The following is a 21,057-nucleotide window of genomic DNA, read 5'->3' on the forward strand; positions in this document are numbered from 1 at the left end:
ATAGCCACTACATGTAGGATACCACAACAATTCCTGTGTAACCCTTCCTGGGCCTGTGTGTGTGTGTTTCTGAGTATCCCTTCCCTGGCATGCACTGGTGTGGACAGGCACCCCTGCTGTGGAAGGCGTGACTCCATGTTGGTATGACAACTTTCATGTCACACTCCTGCATAAAGTCACTCTATAAATGATCTAGATGTGTATCCACTACGCAGCGTTGAGTTCCTGCAACACAGGTTGTTTCCTTTATATTTGGAAGGACTAAAAAGCAAACTGTCAGCGCTTTACTGTAGATTAAAATACGGATGAAGATTGACTCTTCCCTCCCCCCTCAGCTCTTCCCTTGAGACTCCTGAGGGAAACTGCCACGCAGGATGAGTGAGCTGGAGCAGCTGAGGCAGGAGGCTGAACAGCTTCGGAATCAGATCCAGGTAGGAGACGCACCACGCTGACGCTTCGCCGAGTAGGTTAGTCAGTTAGGCAGTGTGTGGACTCCGTTCATGAGTTATCACCATTCATTAGTTTATCAGTCGCTACATAATAAATCATTCTGTGAGGCTAGACGTGGGCAGCCTGAGCTAGCTGTGAGACAGGAAGGTCTGGAGTCCAAGGTTATCCTTTGGAAGATAGGAAGGTGAAAAGCCAGTCTGAGGGAGGTAGGACACTGACTCGAGGAGACGGTACAGAAATGGTTGTTTTCGTCGTGCTTCTGTAGAATGCTCCCAAAATCATTCCAAACAGCCACCCTCGCTGGCAAAGGCACAGTGGGTGGAATTCCTAGGGCTGTGGAGATGCCTCAGAGGGCGAGGGTGCTTGCTGCCAAGCCTGCCGACCCCGGTTCCATCCCTGGGACCCACACGTAGAAGGAAAGAGCAGACTCCTGAAAACTGCCCTCTGACCTCCACATACATGCAGTGGTGAGCATGCACACACACACACACACACAGTAACATGGTAAACATTGATACAAAGTAGAATGTCTGATGTAGCTGAGAGACAAGGGTGATGGCGGCTCCTCATCTAGGATTTCTCTCATCTGTGAGAGAAATCACGAAGGCCGCTGGGGGTATAGTACCAGATCATCATCTGCCCAGATGAAGGTGTTGTGATGGAACCCACTGCTGTCCTGTGCCAGTGGAAAACGTTTGAAGATTCTCTTCATGCCCTGAGACTCAGAGATGCTGGCTGGGAGGCATGAGGCAGCTGTTACAATGTGAGGAAACAGAACTAGGCTGTACAGATGTACAACAGTTAAACGTAAACAGTAAACGACAGATGTGGTACGTTTCAGTCAGTTGAAATACACAGCCAAGAAGGAACAGATAAACGGAAAACCACGTTGAAGGCTGCCCGTGGTGGCACAGGCCAGTGCTCACAGTGTTCTGCTGAGCCTTAGGCAGGAGAATCTTGAATTCAAGGCCAGCCTGGTCTACATACTGTCTTACAGGCCTGCCTGGTCTACCTCACAAACAAACAAAAACGATACTTGGATTTTTGGATCATTCTACCAAGGGAAGGACTGTGGAGTGCTTGTGGGCAGGGGCTGCGGGAGGGGCCTCTAAGTCACAAGAAGGTAGGAGCCCTGAGGCAGCAGTGGGGCAGACACTGGCTCTCAGGCACCGGGGAGTATCAGGGGAATACAGCCAGAAATGAACGTACAAGAGTAAAAGCCTCCGGGCAGCAGGCGGAGGAAGGACGCCGGGCCATGAGGAGCCCAGCTGCCTCTTCACAGAGAAAAGTAACCATGAAAACCATTGACAAGTATCGTGCAGGGTTTCACTGCTGTGAAGAGACACCGTGACCAAAGAAATGCTTACAAAGGCAAACATTTCACTGAGGCTGGCTTACAGGTTCAGAGGTCCTGGACGTCCATTGTCACAGCAGGAAGCACAGCAGCATACAGACAGACAGACAGACAGGGTGCTGGAAAAGCAGCCAAGAGGTCTACATCTTGATCAGAAGGAGATCAGGAAACTGACCTCAGCAGACAGCCAGGAGGAGGCACTCTTCACACACACACACACACACGCACGCACGCACGCACACACGCACACACACGAGCCTGTCCTTCCAGGGATGCCCTGTTGGCCAAGCATTCAAACACAGGAGTCTGTGAGGGCCAAACCTATGCAAACCATCACACAAAGAAAACCCCCTGAAAACCTGGAATATAGTCGGGGGCCCTTGCCAATATGGGTAATTGGCTATTTCAAGACCAGCAGTTGTTCGCTGCGGGCTGCAGTCCCTTTTGGGGCTTAAATGACCCTTTCAGAGGGCTTGCCTAAGATCACCAGAAATCACAGATGTTTACGATTCATAACAGTAGCAAGATTACAATTATGAAGTAGCAACGAAAATCATTTTATGGGTGGTGGTCACCTTGGCATGAGGAACGGTATTAAAGGGCCACATCAGTAGAAGGTCACTGCTCAGGACATCGTGACAGCAAAGAATAGTCTTTACGGGGTGCTGTGGGAAAGGAGGAGGTGAACACACGAGGATGAAGAGCGCCGACAGAAAGTGCTCCCCCAGGCACTGAAATCGTGCTGCCATTAACAGAGAAGGCTGTTTTTCTGTACCCACGGGTATGGTGTAATAGCTCAGCCAGTGTTTGGTATGTGCAAAGCTCTGAGCTTAATCCCAGCACCAATAACAACAACAACAACAACAACAATAACAACAACAACAACAACAATAATAATAATAATAAATGTCTGCACTCTGGACCTACATACTTAATGTGCTTTTAACGGTAACCGCAACAGTTGCCTGAACACAGCATGCTTGCATTTTAGTTCTCTGAGGCCGGAAACATGGCCCAGAAGTTACAAGCACTGGTTGCTCTTCCATGAGACCTGAGTTCAGTTCCTGGCACCCACAGATAGCTCACAACCATCTTTCACTCCATTTCCAGGGCATCCACGCCCTCTTTTCCTCTGCAGGCACCTGGCATGCACACGGTATACAGTCACATTCAGACAGGACACTTCTAGACACAAAACAAGTAAAATTTGAAACAACTGTAAGATGTAAAATTCTCGGAAGGTAACCTGGTAGATCTCCGTGACCTCAGGTTAGGAAATAGTTGTCATGACCCTCACAGCCTGGGGACTGACGTAACCGGGTGACAGAAATTTAAAAGCATACTCACAGAAAGGGATGGGATCAGGAGGGCTGCATGCTCCTCTGGGCACATCTGCAGCAGCCTGGAAACTGAGCTACTTACCCAGCACCAAGGTGGGTGGCTGAGCTCAGGAGGAGGTCTCTGTAGGGGAGCCATCTCGGGCTGTAGACGCCAGGAGCAGGAGGCTGTGGTTGATTGTTTTCCCACACTGGTTTTAGGCAAAGGTCAACTCCCACACTAAGACCAGGAGGAAGGCTGGACCAGTCCTCTGAGCCTGAACCAGGGAAGGCCTTGCCGTTCTGTGGCTCTGAGGCCTGGTGTTGTTCATGTCAATAATAAACATTCCTTCAGGACTTTAACTCCTCACAGTTAAATATGACAGCAGAAACACAAAAACAAAAGCAAAAAAAAAAAAGAAAACAAAACAAAACAAAACAGGAAGGGCTGGAGATGGCTCAGCGGTTAAGAACACTGACTGTTCTTCTGAAGGTCCTGAGTTCAAATCCCAGCGACTACATGGTGGCTCACAACCATCCGTAATGAGATCTGACGCCCTCTTCTGGTGTGTTAAATTTGATCACTTACATATGATAATAAATAAGTCTTTTTTTTATTCGATATATTTTTTATTTACATTTCAAATGATTTCCCCTTTTCTAGCCCCACACTCCCCGAAAGTCCTGTAAGCCCCCTTCTCTCCCCCTGTCCTCCCACCCACCCCTTCCCACTTCCCCGTTCTGGTTTTGCCAAATACTGCTTCACTGAGTCTTTCCAGAACAAGGGGCCACTCTTCCTTTCTTCTTGTACCTCATTTGATGTGTGGATTATGTTTGGGGTATTCCAGGTTTCTAGGTTAATATCCACTTATTAGTGAGTGTATACCATGATTCACTTTTTGAGTAAATAAGTCTTTAAAAACAACCAGGAAGTTGTATCTCATCAAATAAAATTATTTAAAGCTTATACAGAGGACCCAAGTTCAGTTCCCAGCACTCACACGAGGAGACTCACAACTCACCTGTAACTCCAGCTCCTGGGACTTAATACTCTGCAGGCAATTCAATGTAAAGGACTACTACATCTGGATATAACAACAACAACAAAAAAAAACAACCTGATCTAAAAGTTGGCAAAAGCTTTGACTAGAGATCATTTCAAAGACATAGAAATACACAGATACACAGACACACACGCACAGAGTACACTCAGAGACAAACACAAACACAGATGTACACCAGCTGTGTACACACACACACACACAGGAAGTGCATGGAAAGATTCTCAGTATAAAGCCAAGCCACAGTGCGGTACTGCACAGTTAAGATGGCTGCAACTAAGCGCACAGAGCATTAGAAGAGTTCGCAGTGATACCAACATGCTAAGGTACTGAAGCTCTGGCCAGTCCTGGTCGGAATGTGAGAACATGCAGAGTGCAGCCGCTCTGAACAGCAACAGGTAGAATTCCTGAAAGATTGGAAAGCATGGGAACACACCTGCTTTGTGGTAACTGAAAAGCAGAAGCCATTTGGGTCCAAAAGTCTGAGCTAGTAGATAAAAGCTAAAAAGTCATCCGGTAGAGCTGTCGACCTGAAACGGAGGCACCGCTTCCTTCACACATGGAGTTTCTACCAGATAGACAGGGAAGGCATGTCCTAGACATACCATTCTGAATATACAGAAACATCAATAAATTGTGTCCCCTTAAAACGACTCCCTTCAAGTGGCCCCTGGTTCTGGAAAGACTCAGTGCAAGAGTATAGGGGAATTCTAAAACAGGGAAGCAGGAAGGGGTAGATGGAGGAACAGGGGGAGGGAAGAGGGCTTATGGGACTTGTGGGGAGTGGGGACCCAGAAAAGGGGAAATTATTTGAAACGTAAATAAAAAATATATCAATAAAAAAATCCAGAAAGAAAAGAAAAGAAAACTACAAAATAATGTTTTAAAAAAAAAAAGCTCCCTTCATGTTGGGTAAAGTCTACTTAAAGATGACGTGGTAAGGTGAGGGTTAATTTTCAGTAAGTAGAGCCTGTCTGGTCCTGTCCTAACGTGTCACCACCCCTCTTTGCTCTAGGATGCTCGGAAGGCCAGCAACGATGCCACACTGGTTCAGGTAAAGCGTGTGTGTGTCCGTCCCCGTTCATGTCAACAGTTCACACGAAGCATCACAGTACAGTTGATGTCCACACTGTTGTTACTGAAGACGCCGTCCACAGACACGCTGCTGAAATAGGAGTCTGTGAGGCAGACAGCACTGTGGGGACGTGCAGAGACATCTTGTTGACGCCCACCTTTAAGCACTTTCTGAATCCTTTTGGTATAGTCTGATTAAGCTTTGTTTTAAAAAAAAAAATGGGAAATTTTAGGAAGGTTTTGTAAAACTCAGAATTTTATTTATGACTCCAAAAGATGCCCGCTCACGGGCCCCACTGAACTCAGGGTGGAGCTCTTTTGACCTCTAGTCCTAGTGCCCGCACCACCCCAAAGAGCCACGCCCCTCGATGAGATCCCTGTCCTCGGTTTTTATGACTCGTGCCCTGAACTCACCTTTCCATCCTGACTGGTAGGTAGCAGGGACCCAGGCAGGCTCCAGACAGAGTGTTCCCGCATTCCCCGGAACCACCGTCCCTGGTTGCCTCTCGGCCAGACTCCCTTCCCCGCACGCTGAAACTGCCTTTCTTTTCCCATTGTTAAACAATTTTAAATTTTTTGTTAAATTTTGTATGTGTGGGTATTTTGCTTACAGGTACATCAATGCCCTCAGAGGCCAGAGGAAAGAGCCAGATCCCCTGGAACTGGATGGCTATAAACTGTCATGTGGGTGCTGGGAATTGAACCTGCATCCTCTGGGACAGCAGCCAGTACTCTTTGTTTTGGTTTGGTTTGGTTTTTTGGTTTTTTGGGTTTGTTGTTTGTTTTTTTTTTTTTTTTTCCGAGACAGGGTTTTTCTGTGTAGCCCCGGCTGTCCTAGAACTCACTCTGTAGACCAGACTGACCTCGAACTCAGAAATCCGTCTGCCTCTGCCTCCCAAGTGCTGGGATTACAGGCGTGCGCCACCACTGCCTGGCTAGCAGCCAGTACTGTTCCATCTTTCCAGTCTCATGGCTTTCTTATAGAAAACTACAAATGCTTTCTTCTGTAGTCACTTATTTCAGGGCTCCCTCTGTGGCTGTCACACTGTTTTTCCTATCAGAGCATCATAAGTACCCATGTTTGTCGGTTCACTGACAGCTGGGTATGTGAGCAGGGTATCAGCTCGGGTAATGAGTTTCCAGTGTTTGTCATTGCTGCGTGTTGAGATAGCCAAGCCATCTCTGTTCTAGTTCTGTATGAACTATTCGATATGGGGCTGGCAATATGGCTTCGGGCCAGGCATCGCCACGTAAGCCTGAAGACCCCAGTTCCACCCCCAGCATTCGGGTAAAGTGGAAGGAGAGAATAGGTTCCACATAGGCGTCTTCTGACCTCAACATGTCTGTCTGTCTGTCTCTCTCTATGTCTGTCTTTCTCTGTGTCTGTCTCTCTCTCTCTCTCTCTCTCTCTCTCTCTCTCTCTCTCTCTCTCACACACACACACACACACACACACACACACATGCATGCACATGCACTCGCACAGGTAAAACATTTAAAGCACTCACAGTCTTGCAAGCTGCTGTACACTGCAGACAGGTCTTGATGTAGTTCTGCAGCTTCCCTGCTCGCCATCTGTCTGTCCATCCGTCTGTCCTTCCTGTCCCCTCCTTCCCTGCAGCTGCAGGTGTCTTGATCTGGAAGTCTGTGTGCTGCCTTTAGCTCCTCATCTGGAAAAGCATCACCCTACAGAGCGCCCAAGGGTGACCTGAGTTAATCACGCTTTTCACGGACTGAACAAACACGCCACGGCAGTTCTGTTACACTCTGTACTGAGTCACCTTCGGGTGCTAGGACTTGGTTTCTGCTTCTTATCTATGAACTTGTCTAAGCCAAAGAATAATGTCATTGTCACTTTCCAAAGATCACGTCTAATATGGACTCCGTGGGCCGAATACAGATGCGGACAAGGCGCACACTGCGGGGTCACCTCGCTAAGATCTACGCCATGCACTGGGGATACGATTCCAGGTTGGTGGCCGTCTCTGCTAAACTCCCACAGAAGTTGTTCGTTTGTTTTTTTCATTAAGAACTATTATTTGCATTTCCTTTGTTCATCCAAATCTTATTTGTGCAGTTTTGTATTAAATGCGTCAACCATGAACTGTTCATTGCACTGAGATATCCATGGACTCTTCAGACGTCTAGAGCTGTCTGCTCAGGTGTCAGATCAAACTCAGAGGCTCCTTCTTGCTAGGCTAGTCACTCTGTCCTCAGCCTTGAAGTTTACACAAATTGTAGGGCATGCAAGATGGCTTCTTGAATAAAGGTTTGCCTGGCAGGTTGTCCTCTGATCCCCACAAGTGTGCCCATAAATAGACACACACAATACTACTACTGCTTATAAATACTTGTAAAGTTTCTAGTATGAAAAATAAATTTGGGTGGGCAGTGGTGGCGCACGCCTTTAAACCCAGCACTTGGGAGGCAGAGACAGGTGGATTTGTGAGTTCTAGGACAGCCAGGGCTACACAGAGAAACCCTGTCTTGAAAAAAAAAAAAAAAAGAAAAGAAAAATAAAGTTGTTTCTCAGAAAGGTCTTTGTCTAGTGACCTGTGTGGAAACTATCTTGAGGATTTCTTTCTTTGTTGTAGAATTAATGCTGAGAACTCACTCAGCACACTTAGAGATTAATAAAGAAAGAAACTCTTTAAAATAGCACATATCTTTCTGTCGAAGATTTCACTAACTTAGACATGCCTTAGGGTTGTGCATTCCACAGGTGCTGGGCTCTTAAATCTCGTCAGGTCTGGCCCCAGGTTACACTTTGAACTACAAGTCTGGCTGTTCAGGCAGATGAGACATTTGCCCAGCCGAGATTATGCATGTTGCTAGAATTATTTCGTGTATACCACCGTATGCTTTGTCAAATAGTTGTTGCCTGGGTCATAGTGCCCACTTGGCAGAATTATGCCTTTCTCAAGAACTGGGGGGTTCTGTGGCATGTCACTTTGGCTGTGACCCTGTGCTGCCCCCTGCGGCCTGTCAGAGGATTGTTCTTTGATGTGGAGCTGACCTAATGGCTGGTTGTAAATCAGGGTTGTCTCCTTTCTTGAGGAGAATAACCTTTATATCCTAAGATCTTAAATTTCATTTATGTCTAACAGGGCTGGCCGGCATAGCAGCCCCCTCTGGGGTATTTTCAGAGTAGCATTCCTTTGACTAAATTCTACCTTGTGTGATTTCGTGTCTTCTAAGCAGATTAGTAAATCTTTTTAACAGCAATTCTTTTAAGTGTCTCCTACACCCATCTTTACAGAGGAGTGTTATGATGTGCTTTTTAATATGTCAAAACTATTTTGTTCTGGGTGGAGTTGTTTCTTTTGAGACAGATCATTGCTAAGTAGCCCCCAAGTAGCCTCAATATCAGAATCCTCCAGACTCAGACTCCTGAGTGGGAGAATTATAGGCACGTGTAAACTGATGGCATCCCTGCTGCATGGTATGGTTAAAAACCACAAAATGCATCTGGAAGAATCCAGAGCAGGGAGGGAGAAACAGATTGGACCTGGCCATGAGAGCAGGAGCAGAGCAGAGAGATGAGAGATGGGGAAGAAGAGGCAGAGAGGAGAGAGAGAAAGCAGGGAACACGGGGTGATAAGGGGAATGGGTGGCTGAGGGCTGGGAGTTTGGGGTAGGGAAGAGCTTGGAAGGGGCTAGCATGGACTCTGAACTGTGTGACAGGTACTTGTGATCCTGAGGGAATCCCAGTGGCCAGCTCAGGCTTTGGTGTGCTAATAGGCACCACAGATGGGCATCTGTCCCTTCTGCCTTTTGGAGTTTGGGAAAATGGAGTTTCCTTTGGACCTGATGAGACATGCTCACCATTCCTGACCAAAACACGGTTGCTGTTTATTAATATTAAGATACCAGTTAAGAAGCAAATACTTAGGTATGTCTGTGTCTGAATTATGGATGCCATTCTAATTTATCAACTAAGTCCACAAAGGATTGAGTTATACAGACGGAGTGTTTTGATTGAATACTTTTTTGGGGGGGTGTTTTGATTGAATACTTTTTTGGGGGGCGGGGGAGAGACAGGTTAGCCCTGGCTGTCCTGGGACTCGTTTTGTAGACCAGGCTACTCTGGACCTCATAGAGATCTGCCTGCCTCTGCCTTCCAGGTGCTGGTTTTAAAGATGCACACCAGCAGGCACGACAGGTCAATACCGCATTTACTTCCACAGCCTAGCACATGCACACTATCATCTATGCCCTCCTGTGTGTGCCTCTGAGAAGGGGGTAGATACAATTATATCATTAACAACTAACATAAAGCTAAGGAAGATTTTTGTTTTTAATTTTAAGATAAAAATAGCAGGGCAGTGGCGGTGCACGCCTGTAGTCCCAGCACTCTGGGAGGCAGAGGCAGGCAGATTTCTGAGTTCCAGGCCAGCCGGGTCTACAGAGTGAGTTCCAGGACAGCCAGGGCTTTACAGAGAAACCCTGTCTCGGGGGAAAAAAAAATTGCTCCCCAGAACCCACAAGGAGAGACCAGGCCCCTCCAGGTTGGCCTCTGATCTCCACATACACAAAAATACTTGATTTAAAAAATTTTAAAAAATACCGTCTTGCTACCGCAGACTTTTAACTCCATATTAATTACTGAAGCAGTGTTAATGATTTTTTTCTTAAAATTTTTCTCAAGAACACAATGTCACCCAGGAATCTGCCCCCTCTTCCTGCACATTCCACTGAGTAACTGGTGGGTCTGGACTTGGGCCTGCACAGGAGGCTGCAGGCGGCTTCTAAGTTTCCCTTGGTCCCCGCAGCCCACCTGTGGACCTCCCCTCTGTAAACACGGCCAGATCAAAACCTTCGCCTGCAGGTCTTTGGAATTGTACCTCTTTTGTATCTTTTACATTTCATATGCGATGAAAAAGCAAATTCCAGAGCAGAACAAAACTCCAGTGAGCACAGGGTCCAGAACTGACAAGGCAGGGCCCACATGTGGCCTTTGCGTCGGCTGCTTCAAGTGTTTGGCATGGGGCGTAAGGTTTCAAGAGTTGGGAGAACAGTTTTACTCAGCACACCGTATTAGAAAAAGTAGTTTTTCTTCTGAAGTGTCCTTGAGAGATAAAATGCATTAAACTCATGATAAAACTCACTCTTCTCTCCCCCTCAGTGTCAAATTGTTCTTGTGTTTTCCCTCTAGGCTGCTAGTCAGTGCCTCGCAAGATGGGAAATTAATTATTTGGGATAGCTATACGACGAATAAGGTAGAAACTCTTCATCTTTCTCTCAAATGATCTTGTGTTTGTTTACTGCCTAGCAGTTCTTTCTTACTGGGGTGGGGGGAACTTTTCTGAGATGAATTTATTCTAGATCCAGACCAGTTCTTATGACATGTTTGCTTTTAATGTTGAACTATTTTGCTGCAAGAACAATTTCAGTATGTGTTTGATATCTCTCTTTTCCTGCATACTCCCTTTCTCCCCCCTTTCTCCCTTCCCCCCCTCTCCCCCCCCCCCTCTTTCTTCCTTTTCACTGGCTCTTATTTAGCCCAGGCTAGCCTCAGCTACATTGAGTTCAAGGCTTGAACTTAATGTAGCTGAGGCTAGCCCTCAGCTCCTGATTCTCCTGCCTCTACCTCCACACTGCTGAGTTTATAGACCCGCAACACCACACCTGGCTTTTGAAGATTGCCACTTTTATATAAACAAGAACTTTTAAAATTCCCAATTCCTGGAATGAAACAACAGTGATGGTTTTGCTTCTTACTGTGGCTACTGGAAAGTTTTTCCTTGGCTAAGAACTCTAGAGTCTGTTTTCTTTTTCTGGATGACTTAAAAACAATAGGCACATTGAATTTGTTGAGATCTAGTAGTGAAAATCTTGATTTTTTTTTTTTCAAAAAACTGTATCCAGAGTAAAGAATCCTTGAATCCTTGATTCAAGTTGGCGAGTAACATCAAAAATTTGGGGGGCAAGTCAGATTTGTACATTAGCAGTAACTGAGCAGTCAAAACAGTGTTTGGTAAAATGAACAATAATGTCAGCCCTTTGCTCCTGAAGTGCTGAGGCTTAGACTATGGAACTTGCCTACGAGTGAGCTGCACACTCAGCCTGACTGAGACTTTAAAAGAAACTAAGTTTGTATCCTAATTGGTATTAAGCTAGTCTCATTCAAATCCATTGTCCTAAAACAAAAAGTGAAATACAGTTATACAATAACACTTAGGTCAAGAGGAAGCACGGTAATATCACAGGATGCGTGGATACTCTGGACAGGAGCATCCTTGATAAATCAAACACCTTCTCTTGTTCCTTCTGCTCCTGCTTCTAGGTTTGACTACACCATTGCATTCCGTCTTCGAGATCCTGCAATGTGTGTCATCACTACAAGGGCACGCATGCAGACCCCCTTCCGACTGTCTCTGATACTATCCCACCCGTTCCTTTTCATGGTTCAGGGTTCAGGCGTAGAAGACTCCTCTTTTGAACATTAATGTGCTAAAATATGGATTCGTATTTTACATCTAATTCAGTAGGCAGAGGCAGGCAGGCAGATCTCTTTTGAGTTCAGCATGGTCTATGTAAATGAACTCCAGGCCAGTGGGGCTATATATTAAGATTGTGTCTCGAAACAAACAGACAAAAACAAAAACTGTATAGCTTTGCTTTTATTGAGAAATTTGAGAGTGGGGTGACACTTGAGAGACGGTTTCAAACAGTTAAAATCCCTTGCAGCTCTTACAGAGAACCCGTTTGGTTCCCAGAACCTGCCTCAGGGAGTCACAATTCCCTATAACTCCAGCCCCAAGAGATCTAATGCCTGTGGCTTGGAGGTTGCCTGCAATACCACATACACAGACAACACTATTAAAAATAAAATTATTCTTAAAATGAGCACTTCATTCCTTGTGACCTGCTAGCGTAAAAAGGGACCTCCTGTGTGCCTGTGGCTTCCTTTCCCCGGTGCGTTTATTCCTAGATGTGTGTGATTTCTAGCAGAGCTTGTTTCTCATGAGGCATTATGTATTTTGCATTATGTATTGGCGGCCCCGTGCCTCTGTGCGCTCTTTGTGCGGTAGATGCATGCCATCCCGCTGAGGTCCTCCTGGGTGATGACCTGCGCCTACGCCCCGTCTGGGAACTACGTTGCCTGTGGAGGCTTGGACAACATCTGCTCCATCTACAACCTGAAGACAAGAGAGGGAAATGTGCGGGTGAGCCGCGAGCTGCCGGGGCACACGGGTGAGCGACTCAACGACTCCTCAGCCTCCTCCCTTCCTGAGGGAGGACGCATGACAGGTTGTGTCCCTTTGGGTGGCTCGAGGAAGAGGGAAGCGGAAATGACAGTGATTTTAAAAAGCAGCGACTCTGTCGGAGTCACGTGATGATGGCCGCTCCTTGCTGTAGTTGGAGGCTGTGGATTCCATTTGGGGCCTTGAGCTCACTGAGCATGCGCTCCCGTGGAGGCAAACTCCGGCTCCCCACCCCCTACCCCCACCTCCCACCCCTGTGATTTCCGTCTTTCAGTTACAGCTATACTGCGTTGTGAACATGATATGTTTGCCACCCCAAAGATCCAAACGGTCACACACAAAAAAGAAAAATGCAAACAAAGCAAACTCAGGGGCTGGAGAGATGGCTCAGTGGTTAAGAGCACTGACTGCTCTTCTAGAGGTCCTGAGTTCAAATCCCAGCTACCACATGGTGGCTCACAACCATCTGTAATGAGATCTGATGCCCTCTTCTGGTGCTGTCTGAAGACAGCTACAATGCACTTAAGATATAACAATAAATATTGAAAGAAAGAGAAAGAAAGAAAGAAGAAAAGAAAGAAAGAAAACCAAACTCGGCCTCCCACCCTTTCTGCTGCCCTGGGGTGAGGTTCAGGACCACACAGTCTATGCTGGGGTTCACTCATGTCACCGGAAGCTCTGCCCCTGCCGCAGCGCTTGCCCTCCGGACCGTGTTATTTAGGAAGTTTCTGTCGCTCATATGCAGAGGTTTGGCATGGTGTTTCCCTGCTCCCTGCAGCTGTCAGCCTCTGAGATGCTGATGGATTTGACTCATGCAAATATAGCATTGTCCAGAAAGCCTTCACGGTATTTTTCGGGTCTTCTCCGGTGCTGGGTCCATTCTGCCATCGGTTAGAGGAATTGGTTAAGGGGTATCCTTCCTCGGGTGTGTCTAACCTGCAGCCTCCACGCTCTCATAAACACACTGAAAATAAAGCTCATTTTGTCATCATTTCAATTTTATGTTTCTGAAGCATGAGTTTTGAGGACGACAGTGTTGTGTCACAGTGTCACAGTTAAACACACTCGCTGGGCGGCTGTTAGGCCGCCATACTTAAATGGTGTGTATCATTTACGTGGGAACAAGTTGAGTTGCAGCAGCAAGGCTGGGCTCATTAAAGCAGAGCGGTGTCCCACTGATGAGGCTCTGTGGCCTGAGTGTCTGGCTTTTGCCCCATTTCTGGGTCACTAGGTCAGAGATGACCTGACATTTGCTGTTCTCTGCTGCAGGCTACTTGTCCTGCTGCCGGTTCTTAGATGATGGACAAATCATTACAAGTTCCGGAGACACGACTTGGTGAGTTTATTCAAAGGAAGCCTGGGTTCGTGGGCACAGCCACGGGGAGAGATGGGCGTTTATGTCTGTGCTTGTGTTAATCACAGTGCTCTGTGGGACATCGAAACCGGACAGCAGACCACAACCTTCACAGGACACTCGGGTGACGTGATGAGCCTCTCACTGAGTCCTGACTTGAAGACCTTTGTTTCTGGTGCTTGCGACGCATCTTCCAAACTGTGGGATATCCGAGACGGGATGTGTAGACAGTCTTTCACAGGACACATCTCAGACATCAACGCTGTCAGTGTAAGTGCATGTTTGTTTGTGTTTGTGGGACAGGGTCTTATGTAGCCTCTATGTAGCTGAGGATAACCTTGACCTCCTGATCCTCCTGATCTGCCTGCTTCTACCTCTCAAAAATTTACTCTGTCTAAAGTGCTGGACATGACACTGATAACAAATTGCCTTCCTGGATTCTTATAACCAGTGTGTTCTCTTACAATACCAGATCCCCAAATAATAGGGCTTAATTTTTAAATCTGAGTGCTTATTTTTGGGCAAGATCTAATAAACTTTATTCCCACAATTAGTAGGGAGGGTGGTCCTTAGTGAGCAGGCAGCCTCAGAGCTGTTCACTGTGTACTGAGGGCAACCACACGGGGCGCAGTAAGAAAGGGTGCTGCTTTCTGTGGAGTCTGGTACTTGGAGACAGCCCAAGCAGGGAGGTGGCTGCTCTTCCACATCCCAGCTTTGAACTGATCACGCTGCATAATGTGGGCGAGCCTCGCACTCCCTGCAGGGCTCACGCTGCCTCATTGGAGAACGCTGTGGAGACTAGATGAACTGTGTATTCCAAGCTCAGAAAATGTTGGAGATTATTAGTTACTGTGTGTGCGTGTGTGGTGTGTGCGTGTGTGCGTGTGCGTGTGCGTGTGCGTGTGCGTGTGTGTGTGTGTGTGTGTGTGTGTGATACAGTGTCTCATTAGCCGTAGATGACCTTGGACCTAACAATTGAGTGAATCTGAACAGATGCGTGCGGGTGCCTTGAAGGCCACATGAGGATTTCATATCCCCTGGACCTAGAGTTAGGGTCACTGGAAGCTGCTTGATGTGGGTGCTGGATATGCCCTAGTCCTCTGTAACAGCAGCAAGGGCTCTAAGTTTTAAAAACCAGGAACAAATGTTAAATTTTACCAACTGCTTTCTCCTCATTTATTGAAATGCGTAGTTTATTTTCTGTCCTCGCCTTCAGATCTCATTATGAATGGTTGTGAGCCACCATGTGGTTGCTGGGATTTGAACTCATGATCTCTAGAAGAGCAGTCAGTGCACTTAACTGCTGAACCATTCCTCCAGCCTACTATCATCATCATTTTAAATTGTGCACGTGAGTGATGCCTGATGCATACGTACCACATGCACATGTCTGTGTGTGCCCGCCGAGGCTAGGTCCTTTGCCCTGTTAAATTACTGTCTACCTAAGTGCTTTGAGACAGGCCTCGCTGAACTGGAAGCTCGCCTTCTCGGATGAGCTGGTTCCTCAGCAGCTTCCCAGGGTCACACTGGGGTTGTAAACACACCCAGCCATGCCTAACTGGTCACACAGGAGGCTGGGGGTTCAAACTCAATGTCCTCAAGTCCTTGTGTCCTCATGTGTGCAGAGCCAGCGCTTTGTCCCAGACCTACAATAGTGAGTTTATAGAGACTTTGTTGGAGTGACTTTCCTTTGCCCAGGAGAGACCCTTACTACCTCCGTGTGCTAATCTGGGCCGCCGCCATACAATCTTACCTAGGCCTAGGTTGGTTTCGGCCACTGCAACTTACTGCTGAATAAGATCACCCTTTCTAGTTCTTTCTGATCCCTGGTTCAACTTAGTTCTAGCTCACACTCCTCTCCGTGCTGACTGGTTCAAACTGGATTCTTTCCGCTTCTGACTGAATTGCTCTGCCAGGCCTTATACTGACTTTGGCAATATGTCCTAATCTTCTGGCTTCTCATTCTCTGACTGGTTTTATCTTCACCTGCATCTCGCTTGTTCTCTCTGTACAACTGTCCCAGTAAAACTGCACCCTCCTCAACTCTGCATTGCTCTCTCTTAAGTAGCCTCTCTTTTTCTTCTCATGAGAGGTGGACAAATCCTGTTCTGTCGAATCTTTCTCTTATTTGTCACTCTGTCTGACTCTCCCTTTCAAAGGTGGGTGCTTCCTTCTACAGACTAAGGTTACCTTCATTGTTTAGGATTGAAGGTATGTACTAAGGGCGTGTCTCTATTGTAAGCAGAGGGATTAAAGGTGTGTGCCAAGGGTGTGTCTGTATTTCAGCTAGAGCAGCCATGTTGCTGGATTAAAATCTCTTTACAAAACCATCTGTTCTCATATTTAGTTTTTGTTTGTGGGGACAAGACATTAAGCACCACCTTTGTTAAGCTGCTAGTATACACTGAGGTTGAAATGAAATAGTTGAAAGAAAAATACTGTAAAAGGCGGCTAGGCCAGGGTGCCCAAGCCTTAGTCCCAGCGCTTTGGAGACAGAGGCAGGAGAGTTGCTTGCAAAGAGACTGCCTGAGCGAGCTACATAGTGAAACTTCGCTTTCCAAAATTGAAGAGTAGAGACAGGCAGTGATGACGCACACCTTTAATCCCAGGACTCTGGAGGCAGAGGATCTCAGAGTTCAGGGACAGCCTGGGCTATAAAGCAAGTTTCAAAGTTTCAGGACAGTCTGAGCTACACAGAAGAACTCTGTCTCAAACAAACAAACAAAAACAAAAAAACAAAAAGGTGTGATAGGTAGTAGGAAGTGGCCAGCACTGCCCACAGAAGGAAGAAAGACCACACCCTGCTAACCACAAGGTGCGCGGTGGGTAGAAGGAAGAATCTATGGGTAGTGGTCCTGGGTCCTGAAGCCTTTCAGGGATGTTTCCTGTTTAGAGTAGAGAAGTCGTGTTCACTGAGAGCCGTTTCAGCCATTTTTAAGAACCTGATAATCTAGTGGAACTGCTGCGCTGCAGGTCTGCCCGTGGGACTGCTGGTGAAACAGTGGGGCCCTGTCTCCCTGTGCTTACTGACAGGATGGAAACAACACTGCCTACGTAAAGCCTTCTCAGTCTTCCAACTGTACAGTCCGATCTGAAACTGAAAGATGTGTTACAAAGCTGAAAAATACCGCTGCTCCATATTTGTGTGTAGTCATTGGAGCTCCATATGATTGAGCCATCGATACCCGTCAAGCAACTTACTTATTTTAGAACCTAAAGGCAGGTTGTGACAATATTAAACTATTCATTATTAAAATGATAGTAATATTTCAAAACCTAGCAGTGCAGGTCAGTAGCACAGCACTTGCTTACGTGCGTGCAGGGCAGGCTAATCCCTCTGCAGGAAAAGAACACAAGGCTGTTGCCAGGAACTTAGAGAAAGATGTAGCAGAAGATTAATAGAAAAAAAAATTAACAGCTGGACAGCTGCTTAAGTATTAAGAAAATTAAGTAAAGCCCTGCTTCGAAGGCTGTTTATCAAATAGTCTCCATGTAGACAAGGTTAATGTCTTAGGGTTTTCCTGCTGTGAACAGACACCATGACCAAGGCAAGTCTTATAAAGGACAACATTTAGTTGGGGCTGGTTTACAGGTTCAGAACCATTATCATCAAGGTGGAAGCATGGCAGCATCCAGGCAAGCATGGTGCAGGAGCTGAGAGTTCTACATCTTCATCTGAAGGCTGCTAGCAGAATACTGGCTTCCAGGTGGCTAGGATGAGGGTCTTATAGCCCACACCCACAGTGACACACCTACTCCAACAGGGCCACACCTTCTAATAGTACCACTCCTTGGGGCAAGCATATGCAAACTATCACAGTTAATATAGGATATTAAATGAGCTAAAGTAATCACAGGCTGCTCATTAAAGGTGATGAAGGATCTGGGAGATGGCACAGTTGGTATTCACCAGTCAGGTATGAAGACCTGACTTTATTCCACAGAACTCAAAAGCCTGGTGTGGTGGCACTGACTGTTGTAAATCCCAGCACTGGGGGAACAGAGACAGCAGTACTGGGGCTTGCTCTGCAGATCCAGGTTCACTGAGAGTCGCTGTCTAAACACAAAATAGAGAGTGAAGGAAACGCCTAATGTTGACCTCTGGCGTCACTGTGCGTGCGTACATACACAGACAGGTAATGTAGGCCATGAAAGGAAGCTGGGTGTGGTGCTGCAAGCCTGGCATCGCAACACTCAGGAGGGAGAGGCAGGGGGATCCCAAGGTCAAGGCTGGCCTCTGCTTCTCAGTGGGTTAAAGGTCAGCATGGGATATACGAGCTTCTGCCTCAAAAACAAGCAAATTAATGAGGGAAGTCTTGAAGCGAGAGCCAAGCAAACCTGACTCCATAAAAACCTTAAAACTGCTGTGTGGTTTTCTGAAGTAAGCAGCATTAGTGATAAATAGTGAAGTCACATTTGTAGCAAATAAGCCCAGTTTACAGCCATTCTTTCACGAACACCAGTGGCTCAATTGCAGAAAACATACCTGGCATGAGAATGCCCTTCCCAGAAGGTACAAATGTGCTTTTCCTCTGTGGAAAGACATGCTGACTAGGGCTGCACCAAAAATAGATGTGCCGGTCGCACCTGGTCTCTACCGTCCACTTCATATCCAGTATACGTGGAAGTTGGACATTTTCTCTTTTTTTTTTTTTTTTGCCAGTGTGCATGTGTGTGATGTGTGTGCACATACCTGTGCGTGTGTGAACACCTGTGTGCAGGCCAGAGGCTGATGGGTGTCCTCCTTGTCACTCTTTACCTTATTCAGTGAGGCAGGGTCTCTCAGTTGAACCCAGAGTTGGCCTATACTCGTCTAGCTAGCTAGCTTCTCCAGGGGTCCCGTCTCTGCCACCCAAATGCTAACGTACAGGCTGGCCTGCACACCTGGCTGGCATTTCTGCGGGCACTGGAGCAGGCCTGCGTACATGGCCAGCAGTTACATGGTGCTGAGCTCAAGACTGTAGTCTTCATAAACACACAGTGAGTGCTTTATCTGCCAAGTCATCTCCCCAGCTCCAGTATTCTCTCTTTTCTAAAGATCTTTCCAATATATATTTTATAATAGGATTCTGGAATATTTACACAAACATCCTATAAATATTAATACTTGACTTATGAGCAACATGGGGCTTTTTGGACTGCTCTGTTTCTGATTATATATAGGAACCTCTTGGGTATCCAGGTGACTCCTCGTCCTAGGAGGCCACTGCACCGACACTAATCTTGGCTTGGGCATGCAACCCAAACCTGCTGTCATAGTGCAGTGCATCCCCCTGCACCTGACTCCTAAGTAGCTGGCACATAAAAACACAGGCCTGAAATGTTTTGGTAAGACAGTGGAGCACCACGGCAGGGTTATTAACAACACTGTGCTGAGCAGTGGACATGCAGTCCACATATGCTACTTAGTCCTAACTCTTAAAATAAGACATAAGGCTAAAGCCCAGAACATGCATACACATACACACACACACACATACATACACACACACACATGTATATATATATATGTGTATATATATATATATATATATCATGTGTATAGACACACACACATATATATATCATGTGTATAGACACACACACACATATATGTCTTAGGAAAAGTGTCATGGTTCAAACCTGTAATCCCAGCACTTAGGAGCCAAAGCAGGAGCCTTGTGAGTTCTAGGCCTGCTTGGGCTACATGGTGAGAGCCTGTCTCACATAAAAAGAAACAAACTCAGCAGTCACTGACATGGGAAGAAGCAAGGTTCAACTTTAAGCATGCTGTACCTCACCTCCCACCCCAAGTGCCCCGCCTCCCCGGTCTCTGTATGAGTCTGTTCTGGTGTAGCTCGGCCTTGCCACACCCGCAATGCCAGGTGCCCACCTCCATGGTATCTGTGTCCTCCTTTCCAGTTCTTCCCGAGTGGCTATGCCTTTGCCACTGGTTCTGACGATGCCACCTGCCGACTCTTCGACCTCCGTGCAGACCAGGAGCTCCTGTTGTACTCGCATGACAACATCATCTGTGGCATCACTTCCGTGGCCTTCTCAAAGAGCGGGCGCCTCCTGCTAGCCGGCTATGACGACTTCAACTGCAGTGTGTGGGACGCTCTGAAAGGAGGCCGGGCAGGTGAGTGGTGTGCCAAGGCAGGATCTGTCTTCGGGAAGCTTGGAGAGGCTCCCTGCAGATGCCGATGCTTCCTGGGCATCTTGGAGCTTTCAAAATGGCCGCTGGGAGGCTCTCCTTCATATCCATAACCTTCAATGGTAGTCAGGTCATCTACCCTACTGAAGAATGACATCAGAGCCTATAATGCTAAATGTAGAGGTCAAGAACCACAAATATAAACCAGTGCCACCTTTCACAGATCAGTCGTCGTCTCCTCACATCCTGGTTTTGTTCGCTTATTTATTATTCTGAGACAGGCTCTTGTGCTGTAAGTGCCTGGAACTCGCTGTGAAATCCAGGCTGGCCGTGAGCAGCCCTGCCGCTCCCCACTCACCCCACCCACCCCCGGCCTTAGCCTTCCAGATGCTGGGATTGCTGGTGAACGCCACCATCTTACCAGGCTAAGCTGTCACTTGGGGCTAAGCTCTCGGTCTCTAACCTGACAGGGATTGTGGTTTCTGCTGTGGTTCACCCTCTCAAGATTAACCCAGAGGACAAGACAGCCTGTCTTCCACACACACCTTAAAACTGGAACCCTCCACTGTAGATCTCAGTTAAAAGGCAGCACAGCGATCACACGGACTGGAATTAAATGGAGTGATTTTTAATTTTAACTAAAATAATTTAAAGTTATCCTCTAGGAAACAACCGTGTGTGGTTTGTTAATGTAACAAACGCAAACATATTTTCTGTACCCCAGGGTAAAGTGATAGGGTACGGTGGTGTACACCTGCAACCCTAACATTTGGGAGACAGAGACAGGAAGAGGACTGGTTTGAGGCCAGCCTCATCAAGACCCCATCTCAAAACAAAACTTTAAATGCACGCCTGACTGCCATTGTTTCACACGCACACCTCTACCCTGAACGCCTACCCGGCGTTCAGTGCTCCCCAGTACTACTCAGGCCTGATTGAAGAGGCGAGCTGAGCTCAGTGAGTGCTTAGCAAGTCAACGCTGTACTGTTTCCTCCAGTCTCAACTGTGTTCTTCTCCCAGTCAGCAGTTCAGTTAGCAGTCCCCATGAGTAAACCTCTAGTCTTAACGCAGGCATAGGATGGTTGGTCATGTGACTCGTATCATGGA

General features: G+C 46.9%; 1 protein-coding gene across 1 annotated transcript in view; it reads left to right on the plus strand.

Moving 5' to 3' along the window:
• Gnb4 (G protein subunit beta 4) overlaps positions 1-21,057 on the plus strand; it is a 39,530-nt gene that overhangs the window by 12,142 nt on the left and 6,331 nt on the right. The window contains exons 2-9 of the mRNA XM_052180660.1: positions 336-431; positions 5,197-5,235; positions 7,120-7,226; positions 10,411-10,474; positions 12,290-12,452; positions 13,733-13,799; positions 13,886-14,087; positions 19,719-19,935. Of these exons, the coding sequence (XP_052036620.1) occupies positions 375-431; positions 5,197-5,235; positions 7,120-7,226; positions 10,411-10,474; positions 12,290-12,452; positions 13,733-13,799; positions 13,886-14,087; positions 19,719-19,935 (916 nt within the window). The 5' untranslated portion in view covers positions 336-374. The remainder of the gene's footprint in view (positions 1-335; positions 432-5,196; positions 5,236-7,119; positions 7,227-10,410; positions 10,475-12,289; positions 12,453-13,732; positions 13,800-13,885; positions 14,088-19,718; positions 19,936-21,057) is intronic.

Source organism: Apodemus sylvaticus, chromosome 4 (assembly GCF_947179515.1).
Source record: "Apodemus sylvaticus chromosome 4, mApoSyl1.1, whole genome shotgun sequence".
NCBI lineage: Eukaryota > Metazoa > Chordata > Mammalia > Rodentia > Muridae > Apodemus > Apodemus sylvaticus.